Below are 22,373 nucleotides of genomic sequence, written 5' to 3' on the forward strand. Positions count from 1 at the left end.
TAAGTAGGCATTAAAAGAATTATATAGTTTCACTACACAGCTTTTATTGACTATTCAATCTAAATATCAAGTAAATGTCTTGTAATATATCGTTAAAAGATGCCTCGTATAACGTAGACAGCTTCATAATGCTCTAAACATCTCCATGCGTTGCGATTACGTTGAAATAAAGAAACATGGGTTTGGAAAACCCGTATCAAGTAGTTGAAATCTAGGCCTTAATCATCGATTCATTAACCCTGGCCAGTCAAAATACTAAGTCTTAGTTAAGTAATGTTCGCAGAAATCAATTGAAAAAGAAAAATTAAAATATATAAATCAAATGAAACATTAAATATAGTTGAAAGAATTAGATGCATCCAATTGGTTAAAAATGAAAATAAAATTACACTCCCTACTATATACATCATTTCAGATTATAGTTTCAAAATAGAATGTAAAACACAGTGAAAATAACCAAATAAATAATTAATTAAGATCTGGAATCTCTTCTCACTGAGCTGAATTGCTCCTCAAAGTTACCAAAAATTCTATCATTTAACCTTTAATTCACATATGACTGGTGAAACGAATGTCACTTTGCTAAAACTTAACATCTGTGTCCATACACAGTAGAAAATCGTATGGGAAAAACAATGTCTATTTTCTGAGGACTTCAGTTAACTCATATGTTTGAAAATTTGCAGGTATGTTTCATATTTCATAGGGTCTGATCTCCATATAAGCAAATTCAGGTCCACTCTAAGTCGTATTTAATTTCAAATCAATTCTATCATAAGGCTTATGTGGTTAATTCACTTAATTATTATCTTAATCCATGGTTGAAATTTAATTTAAGTGCGTATCTGGCTGAATGTAGCATTGCCAAGTGTATTTAATTAGCTTTCTAACAAATTATACCATAAGTGGAAAAATTGGCATGTTAGAAGACTCTACCTTCATCTAAAATCCATATACCAATGACTAAGTTACCAGTGATGTGTCAAACTGCTCCCATAAAATCATGAATTAGGTTACCATGTGTGAGAGTACTTGAAAATGGTCATAAATAACTCAGTGAAGGCCTAATTATTAATGTTATTAGCTTCTTGGCTCATCTGATGATCCTACATACTCAAACAACTCTGTATCGATGGCATTGAGATCGTATCCTAACCTATTTTGTGTATCTGGGAATAAAAACAGCAATTGAAAACAGTACGTTTCAATATATACCTTAGCAAATGTAGCAAAGGCTTTTCAGTCTGTCAAACACATAGCAAATACAATGTAAATTAAAACACTAAAAGCATATCTGAAAAAACACACACTAACATACAAAGAATGACATGTTTCGTTCTACAAGAACATCCTCAGATTCTATCAAATCACTTAAAATAAGCTTATATATGTACAGTATTGTTTACGTAGCGTAAACTTGTCAAAGATAGAGAGATAAGTGATAACATGAAACAGTAATGACAAAAAATAAATTATATACAATTATAATATAGTGAAAAACTTACGTATTTATCTAGACTTCCGATGTTAAGTCTGTTGTCACATAGTGTTTGGTGACAACAGACTTAACATCGGAAGTCTAGATAAATACGTAAGTTTTTCACTATATTATAATTGTATATAATTTATTTTTTGTCATTACTGTTTCATGTTATCACTTATCTCTCTATCTTTGACAAGTTTACGCTACGTAAACAATACTGTACATATATAAGCTTATTTTAAGTGATTTGATAGAATCTGAGGATGTTCTTGTAGAACGAAACATGTCATTCTTTGTATGTTAGTGTGTGTTTTTTCAGATATGCTTTTAGTGTTTTAATTTACATTGTATTTGCTATGTGTTTGACAGACTGAAAAGCCTTTGCTACATTTAACTAAGTCAACACTGGAAAACATGGCTTCATTTTTAACAAAATATACCTTAGCATGCGTAATTTACACATACTATCATCTCTCAGAAGACTACTATGACCAACCTTTCAAATAAAAATAAATATCACCATCACAACTTAACATACGCTTATATTATTACTTCATTCACCATTTATCACTTCAAAATATCACGTAACATTCATATTACTGCATCTCAAGCACTCATCTCATTAAATACGCTGCATATGTGCCATAACCTACACATATAAAAACATTATCCTTACCGTCATAGTATCAAAGAAAAGTGTATCACAATACTAAGCTGTACTACTATACTTCGTCGTAAACATTCCCTAAATACGATCTCCAAGCTTGTTATTCCGTTAAAGCCATCACACATGTATATTAACATTCATATAATACTCTAACACTTCACTGATAACGATTAAAAATATCTATCACTTTCTCTCACACCACATCGATAAATTTGCGAACGGCTTTCACTGGTATTTTACGCCTATATATGGGATTAACAGTAACTTCAGATGAATACCTACTTCCATGTAATTACACTTCAATATTATATACACACGCACAATATCACAAATCATATCACACACAGCCAAAAAATAAAGGTTTCTACTTACGAAAAACGACTCATAGGGGACTTAACTTTGCTTATTGGGCCCTGTTTGCCATCTCGCTGTTGGTCATCGGGAATGGTAGGCCTCGCTCCATGGTTCTGCTTTAGGTAATCGGGTCCATCTCGTCCTCTCAGCTGATTTCCGATCCTCCTGGGTCATCAATCTCGTAAAGCGCCACCATAGTCGGAGTAGTCTCTGCCTTGGTCTTTTAGAACATCATAGTGGTCTCTGGTACGTCAGGAACAGAATAATACAATGTATTAGTTAATGCTGTCATGTTGTAATTTATCTTCGTTTCGTACTGCCAATGATATTAGAATAAATATGCTCTGGGCCGTCTAGTTTCGCTATAAGAGCTCTAACTGTGCCACTATTTATAAACTCTCTTGCTTGCCGAGTGAATGCAATTTTTCCGTGCTTCTTAGAAATGCACTTGACAGCTGGTTGGATTCTGCTCTCTACGATGTGCAGTATCAGACAAATATAAAGCTTCCAAGTCCAGCCGTGACGTATTAATTGTACCAGACTTGACGACTCCTTTTCGCTGGTCTTTAAATTTCGCGCAGTTATATCAATCTATACAGTTGACGTTGAGCAGGCTGCCGCGGATTTTATTCTCCGTCAATAGTTGATCTTGGAAACAGATAAGTTGGCTTATTTCTATACTCGACTCCGTCTTACTTGCCGTAGTGCTGAATTGTGTCGAGTATTTTAATGGAAATCTCTTTTTTTTCTAATAATTAGTTTAAATAATCCGCTTCTGTCATTCTTTTCTCACAGCCTTCTAAGAATGGTTCTTTCGGTGACTACTGGTTTAAAGGATTATCATTTTGGCTCGTACCGATGTTAATTACTTTCACGTTGACCTTTTAATGGTTTGAACGCCATTTTTGTTCCTACTGATGCAAATATAGAACTGTGAAATGGCACAACGTAGGTCGTGTTACGTACATGTAGTACGTGTTGAAGAGATGTTAAGTACAGAACAAAAATGGCCAGCTGGACACCAGTGGGATCCGAACCCACAACCTCCCGATTTTGCGTCGGTTGCTCTACCAATTGAGCTATGGTGGCCTAGGCCATCTTTGTTCTGTTTGAAAGGATCTGAGCTACAGGTCTGGCACTGCTGCTAGCACACTGTAGAGTGCGTTTAAGTCGCCCGTTGTGGGGCATGTCAATGAATATTGAATTTTCACGACCTCATTGTAATCGAAACAGACTTTCAACGTATTAAACTCTACAGTGTGCTAGCAGCAGTGCCAGACCTGTAGCTCAGATCCTTTCAAACAGAACAAAGATGGCCTAGGCCACCATAGCTCAATTGGTAGAGCAACCGACGCAAAATCGGGAGGTTGTGGGTTCGGATCCCACTGGTGTCCAGCTGGCCATTTTTGTTCTGTACTTAACACCTCTTCAACACGTACTACATGTACGTAACACGACCTAATATGTTGAAAGTCTGTTTCGATTACAATGAGGTCGTGAAAATCAATATTCATTGACATGCCCCACAACGGGCGACTTAAACGCACTCTACAGTGTGCTAGCAGCAGTGCCAGACCTGTAGCTCAGATCCTTTCAAACAGAACAAAGATGGCCTAGGCCACCATAGCTCAATTGGTAGAGCAACCAACGCAAAATCGGGAGGTTGTGGGTTCGGATCCCACTGGTGTCCGGCTGGCCATTTTTGTTCTGTACTTAACATCTCTTCAACACGTACTACATGTACGTAACACGACCTAATACGTTGAAAGTCTGTTTCGATTACAATGAGGTCGTGAAAATTTAATATTCAATAGGGAAATATATTTTCAATTTTTTAATAAAATTTCCCAGAAGTTTCTGTCATGTATGTCCTTACAGTATCAAATTCTTCACATGTGAGCAGTTAGAATATTTGATCAGATAATGTCAAAATGCAGGAAACTAGAAATTGCAAAATTTGTGTATAGTTTGTAGGATAACAAGCAAGCAAGCTTGTATTTTTATGTGGCTGCTGATATTGTGATCAGAGCTGCAGGACCTCTAGTTTTTACAGGGAATTCATACCGCAGGAATGTGCTCCTTCATTTCAAAAATCCCATGAGCATTGGCCAGGATTTGAACTGCAACCACTTAGGTGAGAATACAGTGATAATACCACTCGGCTATCAACCCCACTCACCCTCTTGGATAATGATTTTGTCTAGTCCGGTGCAATAAGCAATGCAAGTGAATTCTTAGAAAATGGTCTGCAATACAACATCAATGAAGTAATCTACAGTAAAGTAATTTTTATTTTAACTATAAAACACAAAATATTCAAAAACCTGTATCAACATATTCACAAATATATACTGTAATTAAACTCTACTGACTCAAAAATTTCTTTAACAATTAAAATATCTTTGGAGACATTAATCAGTTAACCACTAACTCAAACTAGGATATCCTGCAGGGCTCTTCCTGACATGCATCATCATCATCAGTCGTTGTTGGCAAAGGTCCACCGCGCAAGACACTGTTCACAACAGCTCGTGCCAGGTAGCCAGTAGTGATACTGTAGTGAGCTGAGTAGAATGGTGTCATGTCATCAGATTTGTCCAACTTGCTGTCCTGTAAAAAGAGTTTTGAAATGATACTGGTTATTTTCATATACAATATACTAACTATCATAGAGCCCCTATTGTTTGATGAATTAATTCTCCAAAGTGGTGCTTAAAACAAACATAACAGCAGTTATTCATTATAAAAATATGTCGCTTTAAATATTATTCAAGGGGTGCATTTGTGTGCAAAGATGTCTTTGTTGTATCAGCAGTAAATGCTTCCTTGTCAGCCTTCAATTTCTTTACAACCTACCAAGTGAGTTGTCCATGCGGTGAGTGTTCCGCAGCTGTGAGATTGAATATGGGAGATAGTGGGTTCGAACCCCAATGTTGGCAGCCTTGAAGGTCGTTTTATATAGTTTCTCATTTACACACCAGGCCGTTGGCGCTTCCTTCTTACTCCCAGCCCTTTCCTATCGCATCGTCGCCATAAGACTTACCTCCGTCGGTGCAACGTAAAGCAAATTGTAAATAAATAAAATATCTTTGCAGCCCAGAGTGTGTCTCCAATGGATTGTTGCCATTTCATTTCTTTTGTTCACCTACCTCCTTGTTTTTCTTGTGCACTTCTCGGTATTCGCAATGCTTTCCATGTGTGTCTGTGTTGCCAGTTAATTCACATATTGCAATATTTGCACATTAATACACATTTGTCAAAAACATAAAAACTGCCTCTTTTATATTCTTCAGTTCTTTAGACTTCCTTATTCAAATTCATCTCAATCAATCACTACTGATCTGCATTTAGGGCAGTCGCCCAGGTGGCAGATTCCCTATCCCTTGTTTTGCTAGCCTTTTCTTAAAGAAATTGGAAACTAATAGAATATCTCCCTTGGTAAGTTATTCCAATCTCTAATTCCCCTTCCTATAAAAGAATATTTGCCCCAATTTGTCCTCTTTAATTCCAGCTTTATCTTTATATTATGATCTTTCCTACTTTTAAAGACACCACTCAAACTTATTTGTCTACTGATGTCATTCCACGCCATCTCTCCACTGACAGCTCGGACATACCACTGTTGTTGTTTGAGTCATCAGTCCATAGACTGGTTGATGCAGCTCTCCATGCCACCCTATCTTGTGCTAAACTTTTCATCTCTACATAACTATTGCATCCTACATCTGCTCTAATCTGCTTGTCATATTCATGCCTTGGTCTACCCCTACTGTTCTTACCACCTACACTTCCTTCAAAAACCAACTGAACAAGTCCTGGGTGTCTTAAGATGTGTCCTATCATTCTATCTCTTCTTCTCATCAAATTTAGCCTCTGACCAATTCGATTCAGTATCTCTTCGTTCGTGATTCGATCTATCCATCTCACCTTCAGAATTCTTCTGTAACACCACATTTCAAAAGCTTCTATTCTTTCTGAACTAGTTATCGTCCATGTTTCACTTCCATACAATGCCATGCTCCACACGAAAGTCTTCAAAAACATATCTTATTCTGATATCAATGTTTGAAGTGAGCAAATTTCTTTTCTTAAGAAAGCTCTTCCTTGCTTGTGCTAGTCTGCATTTTATGTCCTCCTTACTTCTGCCATCGTTAGTTATTTTACTACCCAAGTAGCAATATTCATCTACTTCCTTTAAAACTTCATTTCCTACTCTAATGTTGCCTACATCACCTGCCTTCGTTCGACTGCACTCCATTACTTTTGTTTTGGACTTATTTATTTTCATCTGGTACTCCTTACCCAAGACTTCATCCATACCATTCAGCAACTTCTCAAGATCTTCTGCAGTCTCAGATAACAATATGATCGGCAAATCTCAAGGTTTTGAGTTCCTCTCCTTAGACTGTGATTCCCTTTCCAAATTTCTCTTTGATTTCCTTTACTGCCTGTTCTATGTAAACATTGAAAAGGAGAGGGGACAAACTGCAGCCTTGCCTCACTCCTTTCTGGATTGGTTCTTCTTTCTCAAAGCCCTTGATTCTTATCACTGCAGACTGATTTTTATACAGATTGTAGATAATTCTTCGTTATCGGTATCTGATCCCTACCATCTTCAGAATCATAAATAGCTTGGTCCAATCAACATTATCGAATGCCTTTTCTAGATCTTTGAATGCCATGTACGTGGGCTTGTCCTTCTTGATTCGATCCTCTAAGATCAGACATAAAGTCAGGATTGCTTCACGTGTTCCTACATTTCTTCTGAAGCCAAATTGATCTTCTCCCAACTCAGCTTCAACTTGTTTTTCCATTCTTCCGTAAATAATACGTGTTAAAATTTTGCAGGCATGAGATACTAAACTAATGGTGCGGTAGTTTTCACACCTGTCAGCAGCGGCTTTCTTGGTAATAGGTATAACAACATTCTGCCGAAAATCGGATGGGATTTCTCCTGTCTCATACATCTTGTACACTGAATGAAATAACCTTGCCATGCTGGTTTCTTCTAAGGCAGTCAGTAATTCAGAGGGAATGTCATCAATTCCAGGTGCCTTGTTCCTATTTAGGTCACTCACAGCTTTGTCAAACTCTGACCTCAAAATTGGGTCTCCCATTTCATCAGCATCAACAGTCTCTTCATGTTCCAGAACCAAATTATCTACATCTTTACCTTGATACAACTGTCGGATATGATCCTGCCATCTTTCTGCTTTGTCTTCTTTCCTTAGAAGTGGCTTTTCATTCGAACTCTTAATATTCATACACCTAGATTTCCTTTCTCCAAAGGTTTCCTTGATTTTCCTGTATGCAGCATCTACCTTTCCCAGGACCATACAGCCTTCGACATCCTTGCACTTCTCCTTCAGCCATTCTTCCTTAGCTACCTTGCACTTTCTATCCACTTGATTCTTTAATCGCCTGTATTCTTTTCTGCCCTCTTCATTTCTAGCATTCTTGTATTTTCGTCGTTCATCAATCAGGTCTAGTATCTCTTGAGTTATCCACTGATTCTTAGTTGATCTTTTCTTCCTTCCTAACATTTCTTCAACAGCCCTACTGACTTCATTTTTCATGACTCTCCACTCTTCCTCTATAGTGTTTCCTTCAGCCTTTTCATTTAGTCCTTGTGCAACATGTTCCTTGAAACAATCCCTCACACTCTTTTCTTTCAACTTGTCTAGATCCCATCTTTTTGCATTCTTTCCTTTCTTCAATTTCTTCAACTTCAGATGGCATTTCATGACCAACAAGTTGTGGTCAGAGTCCACGTCTGCTCCTGGGAAAGTTCTGCAATCCAACACCTGGTTTCTGAATCTCTGCCTAATCATAATGAAGTCTATTTGATACCTTCCAGTGTCTCCAGGTCTCGTCCACGTATACAGCCGTCGTTTGTGGTGTTTGAACCAAGTATTGGCAAGGAATAAATTATGATCAGTGCAGAATTCAACCAGCCGACTTCCTCTTTCGTTCCTTTTTCCCAATCCAAATTCTCCTACTGTATTACCTTCTCCTCCTTGGCCTACCACTACATTCCAGTCTCCCATCACAATTAGATTCTCATCACCTCTTACATATTGTATTAAATCTTCTATCTCCTCATATATTTTCGATTTCATCATCCGCTAAACTAGTAGGCATACAGACCTGCACTATTATGGTGGGCATTGGTTTGGTGTCTATCTTGACGACAATAATTCTTTCACTATGCTGGTCGTAGTAGCTTACCCGCTGCCCTATTTTCTTATTCATTATTAAACCAACTCCTGCATTTCCCCTGTTTGATTTTGTTTTGATAATTCGATAGTCGCCTGACCAAAAACCTTGTTCTTCCTGCCAACGTACTTCACTTATACCAACTACATCTAACTTTAGCCTATCCATCTCCCTTTTCAGATTCTCTAACCTACCACAACGATTCAAACTTCTAACATTCCATGCTCCGACTCGCAGAATGTCAGTATCCATCTTCCTGATGATCGCCCCCTCTCGTGTAGTCCCCACCCAGAGATCCGAATGGGGGACTAGTTTGCCTCCGGAATATTTTACCCGGGAGGAAGCCATCATCAGTACATCATTCATACAGAGAGAGCTGCATGTCCTCGGGAGGTAGTTATGGCTGTAGTTTCCCGTTGCTTTCAGCCGTGTAGCAGTATCAACACAGCTAAGCCATGTTGAGTATTATTACAAGGCCGTATCAGTCAATCATCTAGACTACAGCTTATAAATCTCATATTTATCCCGTATTGGCTCAACACAACTAAGGTTAAGTTATGAGTAGGTTGATAAGTATTGGAAGGTGGGAACCTACTCATAACTTAACCTTAGTTAATCATCTAGACTGCCGCCCTTGCAACTACCGAAAGGCTGCTACCCCCCTTTTGATGAACCATTCGTTAGTCTGGTCTCTCAACAGATACCCATCCGATATGGTTGCACCTGCGGCTCGGCTATCTCCATCATTGGGACACGCAAGCCTCCCCACCGCGGCAAGGTGACATGGTTGGAAGAGGAGGACCACTATGCTTTCCCAAAGCTTACATGCAAACTGACTGGCTTGTAATTTCCAGCTTTATGTCTATCACCCTTTCCTTTATAAACAGGGGCTACTAAAGCAACTCTCCATTCATCTGGTATGGTTCCTTCAAGCAAACAATAATCAAATAAGTACTTCATATATGGTACTATATCCCAACCCATTGTCTTTAGTATATCCCCTGTTTCCTTATCAATTCCAGCTGCTTTTCTAGTTTTCAACTTTTGTATCTTTTTGTAAATATCACTGTTATCATAGGTTAATTTTAATACTTCTTTGGTGTTAGTTACGTCCTGTATCTGGACATTATCCTTGTAACCAACACTCTTTACATACTGCTGACTGAATACTTCTGCCTTTTGAAAATCCTCGCACACACACTCCCCTTGTTCATTAATGATTCCTAAAATGTCCTTCTTGGAACCTGTTTCTGCCTTAAAGTACCTATACATACCCTTCCATTTTTCACGAAAATTTGTAAGACGCCAATTATGCTTGCCATCATGTTATACTTAGCTGACTTCTTTGCTAGATTCAATTTCCTAGTAAGTTCCTTCAATTTCTCCTTACTTACACAGCCATTTCTAACTCTATTTCTTTCCAACTTGCATCTCCTTCTTAGTCTCTTTACTTCTCGGTTATAATATAGTGGGTCTTTACCATTCCTTACCACCTTTAAAGACACAAACCTGTTTTCACATTCTTCAACAATTGCTTTAAACCCATTCCAGAGTGTGCTTACTTTTTTATTTACCGTTTTCCACCAATCATAGTTACTTTTTTAAACTCCCTTATGCCTGTTTTATCAGCCATATGGTAATGCCTGATAGTCCTAATTTTAATACCTTCCTTTCTATCACATTTATTTTTAACTACGACATAAACAGCTTCGTGATCACTAATACTATTACTTCGGTATAGAGCTCATCTGGTATTACCAGGACCACATCCAGAATATTCTTCCCTCTAGTTGGTTCCATCATTTTCTGAATCAGCTGCCCTTCCCATATTAACTTATTTGCCATTTGGTAAATTTAGATCACTTGCTGCAATCACGTTCCTTTCCATATCGTTTCCCACAAAGCTGATTATCTTATCAAATAATTCTGAATCAGCGTCAGCACTACCCTTTCCCAGTCTGTACAGTCCATAAACATCAAGTTGCCTATTATCTTTAGAGATGAGTCTTACACCTAGAATTTCATGTTTGTCATCTTTAACTTTCTCATAGCTTACAAATTCTTCTTTCACCAGAAATACTCCCCCTCCTACCATTCCTACCCTATCTCTACGATACACACTCCAGTTTCGTGAGAATATTTCTGCATCCATTGTATCATTTCTCAGCCATGATTCAACTCCTATTACAATATCTGGTATTTATATAACTATTAAATTACTTAATTCTATTCCTTTCTTTACAATACTTCTACAGTTCAACACCAACATTTTTATGTCATCCGTACTTGACTTCCAGATCCCTGTACCCTTATCACCGCTCCCTAGACCAGCCCGTTTCCCTGAATGTACCTCCCTATAACCCTTCTAACCAAATTTCCTAACTTACATGTACCACTATGGTTTAAGTGAAGGCCATCTGAGCGTAGATCCCTATCTCCTACCCATCCATTGGGATCTAGAAATCTCACTCCCAGTTTCCCACATACCCACTCCATAGTCTCATTTAAATCCTCAATTACCTTCCAGTCAGTATCCCTCCTACACAGTATTCCACTGAAAACAACCTCCGCTTCCTTAAACTTCATCCGTGCTGCATTTACCAGATCCCACACATCCCCAACTATGTTGGTACTTATACCAGCTTGTCTTATGTTGTTGGTACCAATGTGAAACACTACCACCTTCTCCTTTCCTTCCTCCTCCTCTTCTACTTTCTTCAACATCTGCCTTAACCTAATTCCTGGACAACACTCTATATTGGTTCCCTTTCCTCCACACACACTTTTGCCACATGTCTAACAATGGAATCCCCCATGACCATAGCCTCAACCCTACCCACCTCATTTGATCCCCTCCCCTCCTGGTCAACCCTATCTTTCCTCAATGCTGCAGAAGCTGCTGCCTCCTCCCTTTTCTCCCTTCCATGACCCTGTTCCACCTGTCTTTTCCTATCCTCTGTTCTACATTTGCATTTCCTACCTTTTCCTTTCCTCTTACTTCTACACTTCTCAACAACAGTTCCCTGTTCCTCATTTTCCCTCTGTTGTTCTACTATCAGTGACAGACACCAGTCCTGAATTCTGATTGTGAATAGAGCCCTTAGCCTGCAATCTACTTCCCCTTAAAACATTAGGTCATCTGTCTTCTACAATTTCCCCCTTTCCTTCCCATCCCTCTTTTACACCTATTGTATCCTGTACATTGTTTGAGGGAGGCCTACTTTCCTTCCTGTCCTCTGAGAGAATCCTAATTATCTCCCTCAAAATCTCCAACACTCCCTCATACTCCTTAACGCCTGGCCACACCCACAGTTCCTACACTTTCACTCCTTAGCCATTCTTTATGGAATAATGAAAAGAAAACAAAAAATAACCTATTCTGGGCAAAATAAAATAAATACAATAAATAAATAAATGCAGTAGTAACACACTTAGTCTCAACTAAAAGGGAAGAAAAGTTACAAGCTACAGATTTCTCATGGAAATGGATAAAACATAGTGGGAATGGAAAACATAAGAATGTTAGATTTACTCCCACAAATATAGTTGTAAATTGAATTTTTAATCATTTAGGATTTAATGTTAATCCTGTAAATAAAGGATATCATTGAATAAATCCAGCTATAATTGCAAATACTGCTCCTATGGATAAAACATTTCTTCTAATTTTTTCCATACAGCCATTAATTACACTGTGCTGCTATTGCCAAACAACTCAAGAGAGTAGTCTGTCTACCGAAGCACACCAGATCTACATGCTGAGTCAAAATGAATGTTATACTGGGAAAATAATTTTGAAGCAGTTATGGTATCATACATATTTCTCTATTTGTTGACAAAATTGTCTATTTCACATTTAAGATACATTTTTCAGTTTCAGAACTTCGTACTATGGCATATCTAGACCAAATAAATGAAGATACAACCTGAGAAATAATCAAACAACAATTTTTTCAGATATTGTTAATCCAAAAAGTAGGGGCTCTAATCATATATTCTCCTGACCTTTATAATGACATCTTGCTGCATCCATCATTTGTGTACCTTCTGCATATTCTCTGAGGAAGGCTTTCATGCTAAACTGTTGTAATAATAGTACACTCAAAAGAAATAAGGAGGGGCCACAATACCATCATGATGAGCCGAATTAAACATCAAGCATAACTAAGAAGAGAACTAAAGACCCTTGCTGAATACTGCATTATACTACTATTGGAAAAGAACAAACTATGGCAAATCAGGTCTCATAAAGAGATGATCATAAAAAGGAAAGTACAATAGAATGAATACGGCATATCAATGTACGAAAGCTCTCTTCAATTACACTGGTTCTCTCCTCATCAGGCCCATTTCTTCTCAACATCCCCTCGCCCCCCAACAAGCTCGTTTCTGCTTCATATAGGACTCCCAGATTTCGAAACTGAAAAACCAGAATACAACACAAAAGTGGTTTCTTGGGCAGCCAGTTCTTTCTGTTGGCTACCTATACCTATACATTTGTATCCAAAGAATGTCTGTGAGTAATACTTGACTTGAGCTTTGTTGCAGTTTCATCTTCTTTTTCTTTTCTACTTCTGAGTTGATCCTCAATGCCCTACCTCCATGACTGATGTTAAATTGGCCTCCTGATCTGCATATGATATACTCCACTGCTGAAAAAGCAAAAATTTGGACAGACAAATGCAACCTGCAAGAACATTTGATCAGTGTTGAGGAAGAAGGAAGGAGTGCTTTGTGTTCTGAATTCTTATTTCAAGGTATGACAATAAATGGTGAATAATCCTGAATAAATATGTTCATCGTGCTATACAGATGGAAGACAATTCCCAGCCACGTGGGCCTACAGATGCTCTCCTTCGAACCACACATTATTTGGCAGAGAAGAAATGGATAAAATGTTTTGGGCCCAGACTTGGTTCCCCTTTCTGCATCTGAAAAACTTCCTAGCTGGATAATGTTTCAACAATCATGTTAATAATGAAACAACAAAGCAGAAGTGTCTGTCTTCAAAGGCCTTTTTGCTTGACTGTAAGAATGAACAAAAATTACTATCTCATTATACCTCACTTGGTACGAATAGTGTTATTCAAAAGTAAATCACCAGGCTTTGCAACTGTCTAATGGTAACTGATTTTTGAATATGTCTTATACACAAGACTTCCCAATGTTTTAAACATGACCCTTCCCATGGGATTTGAAGAATGATCAATCTGATATTTGTTACGGTTTAAACTTCCATACCTTCTTAATGGGGTCTTCCTTTTTGTGAAGATAATTTTTTATCTTTATTAATGATAGCACGCACCTTGCAAAACATATGAAAAGCATCTTGGACTAAGTCATCCAAATTCAGCTGATTCTGGAAAGTCAGTTCCGGATTTCGAAGCAGTATCGTGGAGACAATACACAAAAGCTGAAAAAAGAATAAGAATAATTCATGTGGACATTCATTCACTATCGTTTGTTATGTTCTAAAATAATAACCTTTAACAGTAACATAAACTTCACATCGATTTACCTAGAGCACAAAATGCGATACTTCAACACAAGCTGAATCAGTCAAGAATACATCAGTATCACACTCTACATCATGTGCATCAAAACTTAACATTTATACAGGGCCAACTTGACTGATAATTTTTCTTCTTAGTTTGAAGAGTTAGTTTAAGTTAGGAAACAATTCATTATTGTTTTTGACAGTAAATAAAATAAATTGCCTAAGTGCATTGAACTGGTTTTGAATGGCAATCTGTAGCAACTAACTTTTGGAACAGGAATAGCTGATATGTTTGGTCTGCAAACAATAATGCAGTTAGATAGATATTTATTATGATGTAGTTTTACAGTGCCTATGATCTGAATTTATTTATTTATTCCCGACTTACATTTGTGGCGAAGTTAGGGCTCATGGCCCTTTCTTACACTTGTGCCATACCTGGCCATCTCTATCTTTATCTGGTTTGCTTTTCTGGCAAACTTCTTGCTTTTTCATACATATGTATACTCACTGACAAGGCTGTAATGGCCGCCTTTGACTTCTAATTGTACATGCAACCTTAACTAGCCCACGGAGAACACATGTCGCCTGTGTCGTCCTGTGATTTTACGACATTATGTTTCCTGATCTTGTCTGTCTGGCTTTTCCATGGCTCTCCTTCTAAGGTTTTATCTTGGTGAAGGATAATGGAGAGTTTCATAATGTTTCTCGAGGCTTGTTTTTACAAGTGTTATTTCAAACTTTTTAAGATGTGATCGCTAGGGCCCGGATTCATATACACTAAAAACTCCAAAAATATGCATGCACATATGCGCTAAAAATGTTGAATATATGCACTAAAAATAAAACAAAGTACACTTACCAAACGTATTATTTAATTTTAACTCAGTGTTAAACTGACAAACATGTTTCATTCCTTGCAAAATGATGCTTGGTAGTAGGTTATCAAGAGTTCTTCAATGTTTTCAGGGGTCAATGGCTTTCTGTTGTCAGACAGAATTAATGTATACGTTGAAAATGATTGTTCTACGTCGACGGACGTAACGGGGCAATACTTGTACACTGGCACTAACTACTCGGAACATTATTCTGGCAAATACTGCCTGCATTTACTTATGTAGTTGCTTATGGATTGAATCTTCTTCAGTCCTGGGTTCGAGTCCAACACCACACTGAGTTTTCTTATAACCTTTTCTCCAGTTTTACCAGGGACACCATTTAAAGAACTAATGGTGTTCTGAATAATAATAGTTTCGTGTGGCTATTTCTAGCCGAGTGCAGCCCTTGTAAGGTGGACCGTCCGATGAGTGTGGGCAGCATCTGCCATTTGTAGGCAACTGCGTGTTATTGTGGTGGAAGGAAAGTGTTATGTGTGGTGTGTTGAGTTGCAGGGATGTTGGGGACAGCACAAACACCCAGTCCCCGGGCCTTTGGAATTAAACAATTAAGGTTAAAATCTCCGACCTGGCCGGGAATCGAACCCAGCCAACGAGCCGGACGGTGTTCTGAATTAACTGAAGGGATTCGTGTAGAGGTGCACCACGAGTTTCTAGCCTCTTAGTTGCCTTTGAAAGCGACGAATAATTCACATGATGAAACTGATATCTTTATATACAGTTTCAGATCCAAATGCGCACGTTGCTTCACGAACACACGCAGTATGACTATCGTCAATATTTTTAACCACATCTTTCACTTGGTAAAGGTTTTCCTGGTAGAACGATATTGTGGATAACCAAGTTCCCCATCTTGTGAGAACAGGTTCTGGCAGAAGAGAAACCTGAGGCAGATGAGTTTTGTACAACTGTACAGTATACGAGCATGTGCTTTTAGGAACAGTTTTTTTTTCCACTTGAAATTACTTTGTTGGCATATGGTAATAGGGTACGTATATGTTCTGCAATACGATGCAAGCCATGGGCCAAACATGTGGCATGAATGAGATTTGGAAAAAATACTCAAAAAGACTGACCAGCTTTCAACATATACGAAGGTGCGTCTGTGACTAAAAGGCACACTTTGTAACAATCACTCTCGTATTCACTAGGCCACAGAAGTCGCAGGGAATCGTTAACAAATCTTGCAAATGTAGCATGGTTGTTTTTTTTCTAGCACTTTGTATGGAAGTAAATGAGGTTTGCCAGGTTCTTCCGGACATAATTTACCCACTATGAAGTTCGCAATGTATCGACCACATGAATCGGTTGTTTCATCTACCGATATTCAGACACAGTTCCCTCTTATGTCTGATCGTATCGAATCAATGACAGAAGCATGCAGTGAAAGTAAATAGTTCTTCCTAAGGGTAGATTCATCTGGTATCCCTTGTTTAGCACAATACTTTTCGAGAAATGAGCGTAGATGTGGATTATTCAATTTATACAGTGGAATGTTGATGCATACAAAAGCTTTACAAATATCAGCTGAAAATGTACTAACTTCACGCCGTGTTTTCACGTCGGTTAAAAGTAGATGTTGCATATTCCTTCTCTGCTCTTTTGATCTGAGATGTGAAGTTGTTTTCGAATGCTGTTCAATTTGAAATTCTTTATCATATTTTACACTCTTGTTGCACACTTGACAGTATACTACATCACCGGCACTTGTATAGTCACTATTGCCTGATACCCACTGTTTAATTAAAAAAGACGTACAGCTCTAATCTTTAGGTATTTTTCAGTTTAATATGATAAAACACTGCAATAGACGACCAGCAAGTTAAAAGATGAACGTACTTGTTTAACCAAACCTTGGTAGGCTACTGTAAGAAGAAAGAAACGTCAGAAAGAAGGAAATAGTTGTTGTGGAATGGGTCATTATCCATTTATCTGCTTGTATTGTGACACTGAAAGCCCTTTTCTTGATCAGGGGGAAGCTTTTCGTGTTGCCAAGGAATGTACAACATATAAAGTTCAGTAGATTTTTCATTTCATTCAGAAATCGTAAATAATCGACCACACATAAAAGAAAAATATACCTGTATATGCACTAACGTTCAAAATATGCACTGACATTCAAAATATACATTCGCATATGTGCATATGCATTTTAAAAACATCTGGGCCCTAGTGATCACTATTGGTCTTGGTGGTTTCCAACGTGCTTTATTGCACTGATATTAATGGCCTGATTAAGGTAATTTAATTATATTTTTATGGTTCTTCAAGCATTTTTTTCTCTCCTTTTTGGGGTTAGCCTCGTGGACCATTTTTGGATTGTATCACTACTTGGCATTATGCTTGGCTACTATTTCTTTATTCTCCATAGCTATTTATTTACTTTGTGGCCCACCTTGGTCCGAACTGTTGTTGTTCCTGTCACATTATTTATAGTAGCTATGTTTTTTCTTGGTGTCACAATTCGGTACACTGATCTGTGTCTTGCTATCAGTGAGTGTCTGTATTGAGTGAATGAGCTCTGTTGCACTTTGGAAGTGTGTTACATCGACTTTATTCTACGGTTCATGTTGTGGAGGTCTCTTATTATTCATGTACCAATTTGCTGTCCGATGTCCCCTCTATGTGGTTGTATATCGGAAAAGCAAGTACATGGGAGGCTGGTGCTGCATTTGCATTTGAGTTGTATATGAGAGATGTATTGATTATGTGAATTGGACCTCCGATCTTGTGTGAGTTTGGCTTTGCATATCCGTGTGAGACATTATTTATGAACCCTACTTCTACATTTTTGCGGATTTTTTTTTTTTTACCGTTGTTCTCTGTTATACGCTCCCTGTTCCTTGGACCCTTTTAACCCATTGCGTGAGTGTTTGAATGAGATATGTATGATGCATATCATACTGCCTAGTTGTCGTTTGTACTTATCTTTGAATTTTCTTGGCCACTTGCATTTTTTGTGTGTGTTTTCTTAGCAACTCCTTGTTTATCCCTGATCCCAGACGCCATGCTTGCACGTAACCCTCTTTCTCTCTTGATCTTTGGTCCGGCCATTTTTTATCTTTCCGCGAGAGAGAGACCTACAACGAGGTGGATCAATTCAATGAAGAGGAGTACAAGATGAAGAAACCTAGACTGGGACAAAATTAGGGAAGATGAATCGTGGAAGGAGAGAGGTAGGTGGAGAAGTGCCATAAATGACCTGACCTGGCAGGAGCTGGATAAGGGAAAAGGATGATGATGATGATGATGATGATGATGATGATGATGATGATGATGTAGAGAATTTAATCTACATATGTGTATCCTGTGAAGGTTTTGGCAGAATGTTCAATGAACTGGTCTTTGGTTCAGAGGGCCCTGGGTTCGGTTCCCGGCTGGGCCGAGTATTGTAGCTGATTTCTCTGATTTGGGACTAGGTGTCTGTGATCATCTTAACACACACCTGCATCTATATACAACACAACACAACATTCCACTAACCAACATAGAAACACACAATAATGAATACCTTCCTCCACATAGGGTTGGCATCAGGAAGGGCATCCAGCCATTAAAAAAACTGGGCTTAAGCCTTTCCACTCTAATTATTTGTACGTCCTGATTTCTCCTAACTCATATTTATTTCTGTCAGCATTCTTCACATTTTAAAACCTGGTATTAAGTACTGGTTGTAACAATATATACAGGAAGGAACTACAAAATTAATGAATGTATGGTATTTACATGACACAAAATCATGTTTTTTACTTTCTTAACGGTATGTCTTGAGTGTGTGAAGCGTTCAAAGCAAATGCCTGGATAGAGCCCTGCTTGCTTATCCAACCAGTCTTCACTAAGATAATCCTGCATTTCTGCCTTACTGTTCATCCTCATGTTGATAATTATACCAATAAATGCCTTCAGCTCTTCTAATGTCACAGTTTTCCAAGAAAGCCAGATAGATCTCTTCTGAAGTGGAGTATTTTGCTGTATTTTCATTTCAGCAAATTTGTTTGTCTCATGGACAATAGAGGTTATCAACTGATCAGTAAAAAATAGCTACCAGTACTCTAGTTCTATTTTAGATCTATTGCCACAACTCATGAATCCACTGACTAATCTGTAAAGAAATTTGGCTAATCCTGCATCACCCGTTCTCCGCGATGTCCAAGGTATGTTTGAAGTCAGCACTGTATGACTGGGACCGGGACGAATCACAATACTATCGCCTCCTCCATGATTTATTGCGATGTTGATATCAATATCGTCATTTGAATCAGTAATGGATATATCACTTTCATCGCCAGATTCAAAATTTTTCATCACTTTCATGGTCACTATCATCAAAATCAGCCGAAATAGACGTAAGAATCTCAGCTTTGTTCAGACTGTACGCCGCAATGTTGCTTCACACGACTGCTTTCCATTGTCCAGGAAATGGAGCAATTTTGCCAAGCAAAGAGAAACTAAAACACACTATTTGGTTTCTTTCAGTTTCCAGAATGGACCAACACTGCATGTAATAAATATCATTTTTGGTCCGTATTGATGATATTAGATTGATGTAAATCATCCAAGACGATTTTGTATTGATTAGGTGGTCTAATAAATAACTTAATGTTATTATTTCAATGGACCAACACTTACGAAACAAAGTACAAAAGCCCTGGCATTCCAGGTAACCTAGCAACGAGCGGCGAAACATTGTGTCAACTCAGGGTCGACACACGAGCTATAACGCTAAGTGACGGCTGTCGACCTCAGGTCAACACACAAGCGGAAAGTGTTAATAATAATAACAACACTAACGATAAGATGACGACTATGATTTTTAAGATAATTTCGTTTTACTGTTTCAATCGCCGATGAAAAGAACGGGTCAATTTCTCGAAACATGTACAACTGATGTAATGTAGTATAGTTTTTATGTATGTAATAAAGTATTCACAGGGCAGATCCACTAAGAGCTTCTGAGTTATATAACTGTGTCATAGTCAATATGGACCATATCAGACTGAGAATGGTCGAATAACGTAAGTTTTGCACCAAAGTTTCGTAACTGGCTTTTATTAACATGCATGTATGAATTGCAGTTGTAACAATAAGTTATGTCACTAGCAACTGTTGGTTACATCCAAAATATCATAAAACTACACTAGTAATTTCGGGGTTATAAATATTTTGGTCCGTTACTTGGTTTGTAAAATGAAGTGGGAATGTGAAGAAATAGCAAAATGTCTTGACTTGTACACAATCCAAATGTGTTTATGGGACTTTCTTTTAAAATGCAAATTTCTTAAAATGTCAAAGGAACTACTGTATATGGATCTATTCTGAAAGGAATTAATGTGAATGGACAGACACAGAAGAAATGTACAGATGAATAGGAATCATCACTTGCTAGATACCCGAGTATAATATGCAGTTTCAGTTATGGTGATAAGGCTTCTTGAACTACAGTGTCTACTTTCTTTATCTTGTTTGCAACTTTCCCTGACAAAAAGTTGAATTGTTTTCAATTGCTTTTAGGATCATCTACTACTGTATCTTTCAGTAAGCTTGCAGAATACCCTAAATGTGACTGTCCATTCCCTATTCCTTGTATTCATTTGTTTCTTCCTTTATTCAGCCATTAGTGCCATTAACTACATCTTTGCCCACAATTCTAGTTGTTGCAAAAATGTGAATATGTATGTGTGTCCAACCCTTGTCCTGTTTCTTCAGGGGTCAGGTATGAAGTGAGATGAATCTTTGTAGCGAGTTTTTACGATGGGATGCCATTCCTGACGTCAACCTTATCAGAGGAGTTAATGAGATGAAATGAATGATGTGGTATATGGTAGTAAGAAGGGAGAAGGTGAAAGACGCTGCCAGCACATAGCCTACTCCTGTCAGAATAGTACCAAGGGGTCTGTTCAAGGCTTAACATCTCCATCCGACAGACAAAATACCATCACCAGCATCATATGCCCTCACTCCATATGACACTGCAGAGGTTTGAAATTTAATTCAAGTTTTTGGCATGCAATCTAGTGATTAGAAAGTGTATACCACCACATCTCCTACCCTGCTAGCTAACATTCTGATGGGACTCGAATCGGCTAACAACAGCGTCAGACCATATATAGACTTGACGCCTAAAAGATCACGTGAGTATCCATGATAAATTGATAATGGTCAAATAATACAGTATTCACTTGTGTCTCCATGTAAACAATCATCCGTGTAATTACTTTTATAAAATCAGTTTTATAAAATTAGTTGCAAACCCTCTTGCCATCTTATAAACTACCCTTTACAAACAACTTTCTTGTTGTTTGAAGTTGGTAAATATTGAGAATAGGACCCAGGGTTGCATGGAGCATTTTTTGAGTAAATTATTTCAAAAATGAACTACATAATTTGCAGTATTTTCTCAGGAATCATTAGAAGGGAATGACACAGCAGGTATACCAACTTTTGAGATCTTCCCTCATGGAATATAAAGTGTGACCATCCACATAATTCATACATGGTTGCCAGCTCTCCAGACTGATGCCTTAACTGATGCTGCTAGGACATCTACACACAAAAGAAGTATATTGTTCCAACATTTTAATGTTGAACATCTGTCTGTGGAATGACCTCCTGGATCATGCTACCAGTAATGGTTAACGCATCACTCTCAAGATGGGCGACTAGTTTAAACTTCAATGACAATCACTCAGAGACCAGGAACATTTTCTGATTCATCATTTCACAGCTTACCTCAACAACAACTTGTCGGTATTCAGAACGTTGGATGTAATTAAGCATCTGTTCCACCAGGAGTGCAAAGTTGAGCTCAGATCGTGTCATGTTCGACAGAGTGGGCTGCTGTGGTAGATGATGACCCTGTACTTTCATACCTTCAGGCGTTCGCATCATGACATCCCACACCTGATTGTAAAAGTGAGTGGGCACACGACACAAACAACCTTCTAACTGCCGACGCTGTAGGGGAGTCAGACTGAAACAATTGTTGATTTCTTTTAGAGAAATCCAAGGAAAATATACAATAATTTAAGACTAAATTAGATTACAAACTACATTTATAAAAATAAATATTAATCTCAGTTAATTTTCAGTTCAAAAGGTAAGAACATGAAGAAAATATGTTATTGATAAAGCCAGTGCTGAGCTATGTAGAGACAGTAATGGAGTGAGTTCTAAAGTTAACAATACTTACTGTATTTGATTAAATATAATATTATAAATTATCCAAATGTAAAGATCCTCATTATAAGAATAATGGAGTAA

At 37.9% G+C, this 22,373-nt stretch overlaps 1 protein-coding gene and 2 non-coding genes across 5 annotated transcripts in view; 1 reads left to right on the plus strand and 2 right to left on the minus strand.

Moving 5' to 3' along the window:
* Window positions 1-3,516: 3,516 nt before the first annotated feature.
* On the minus strand, window positions 3,517-3,593 carry TRNAL-CAA (transfer RNA leucine (anticodon CAA)). Its single transcript has one exon. It is a non-coding gene; the product is annotated as a tRNA-Leu (tRNA).
* Window positions 3,594-3,825: 232 nt separating this feature from the next.
* Window positions 3,826-3,902, plus strand: TRNAL-CAA (transfer RNA leucine (anticodon CAA)). Its single transcript has one exon. It is a non-coding gene; the product is annotated as a tRNA-Leu (tRNA).
* An 875-nt stretch (window positions 3,903-4,777) lies between these two features.
* Window positions 4,778-22,373, minus strand: part of LOC136857181 (probable phosphorylase b kinase regulatory subunit beta) — a 119,800-nt gene continuing 102,204 nt past the window's right edge. For all 3 annotated transcript variants that reach the window (XM_067135630.2, XM_067135629.2, XM_067135627.2), the window contains 3 exons: window positions 21,843-22,083; window positions 14,026-14,133; window positions 4,778-5,114 (listed from right to left, as the gene is read on the minus strand). In XM_067135630.2, coding sequence (XP_066991731.1) covers window positions 4,941-5,114; window positions 14,026-14,133; window positions 21,843-22,083 — 523 coding nt within the window. In that variant the 3' untranslated portion in view covers window positions 4,778-4,940. The remainder of the gene's footprint in view (window positions 5,115-14,025; window positions 14,134-21,842; window positions 22,084-22,373) is intronic.

Source organism: Anabrus simplex, chromosome 1 (genome assembly GCF_040414725.1).
Source record: "Anabrus simplex isolate iqAnaSimp1 chromosome 1, ASM4041472v1, whole genome shotgun sequence".
In the NCBI taxonomy this organism is placed as follows: Eukaryota; Metazoa; Arthropoda; class Insecta; order Orthoptera; family Tettigoniidae; genus Anabrus; species Anabrus simplex.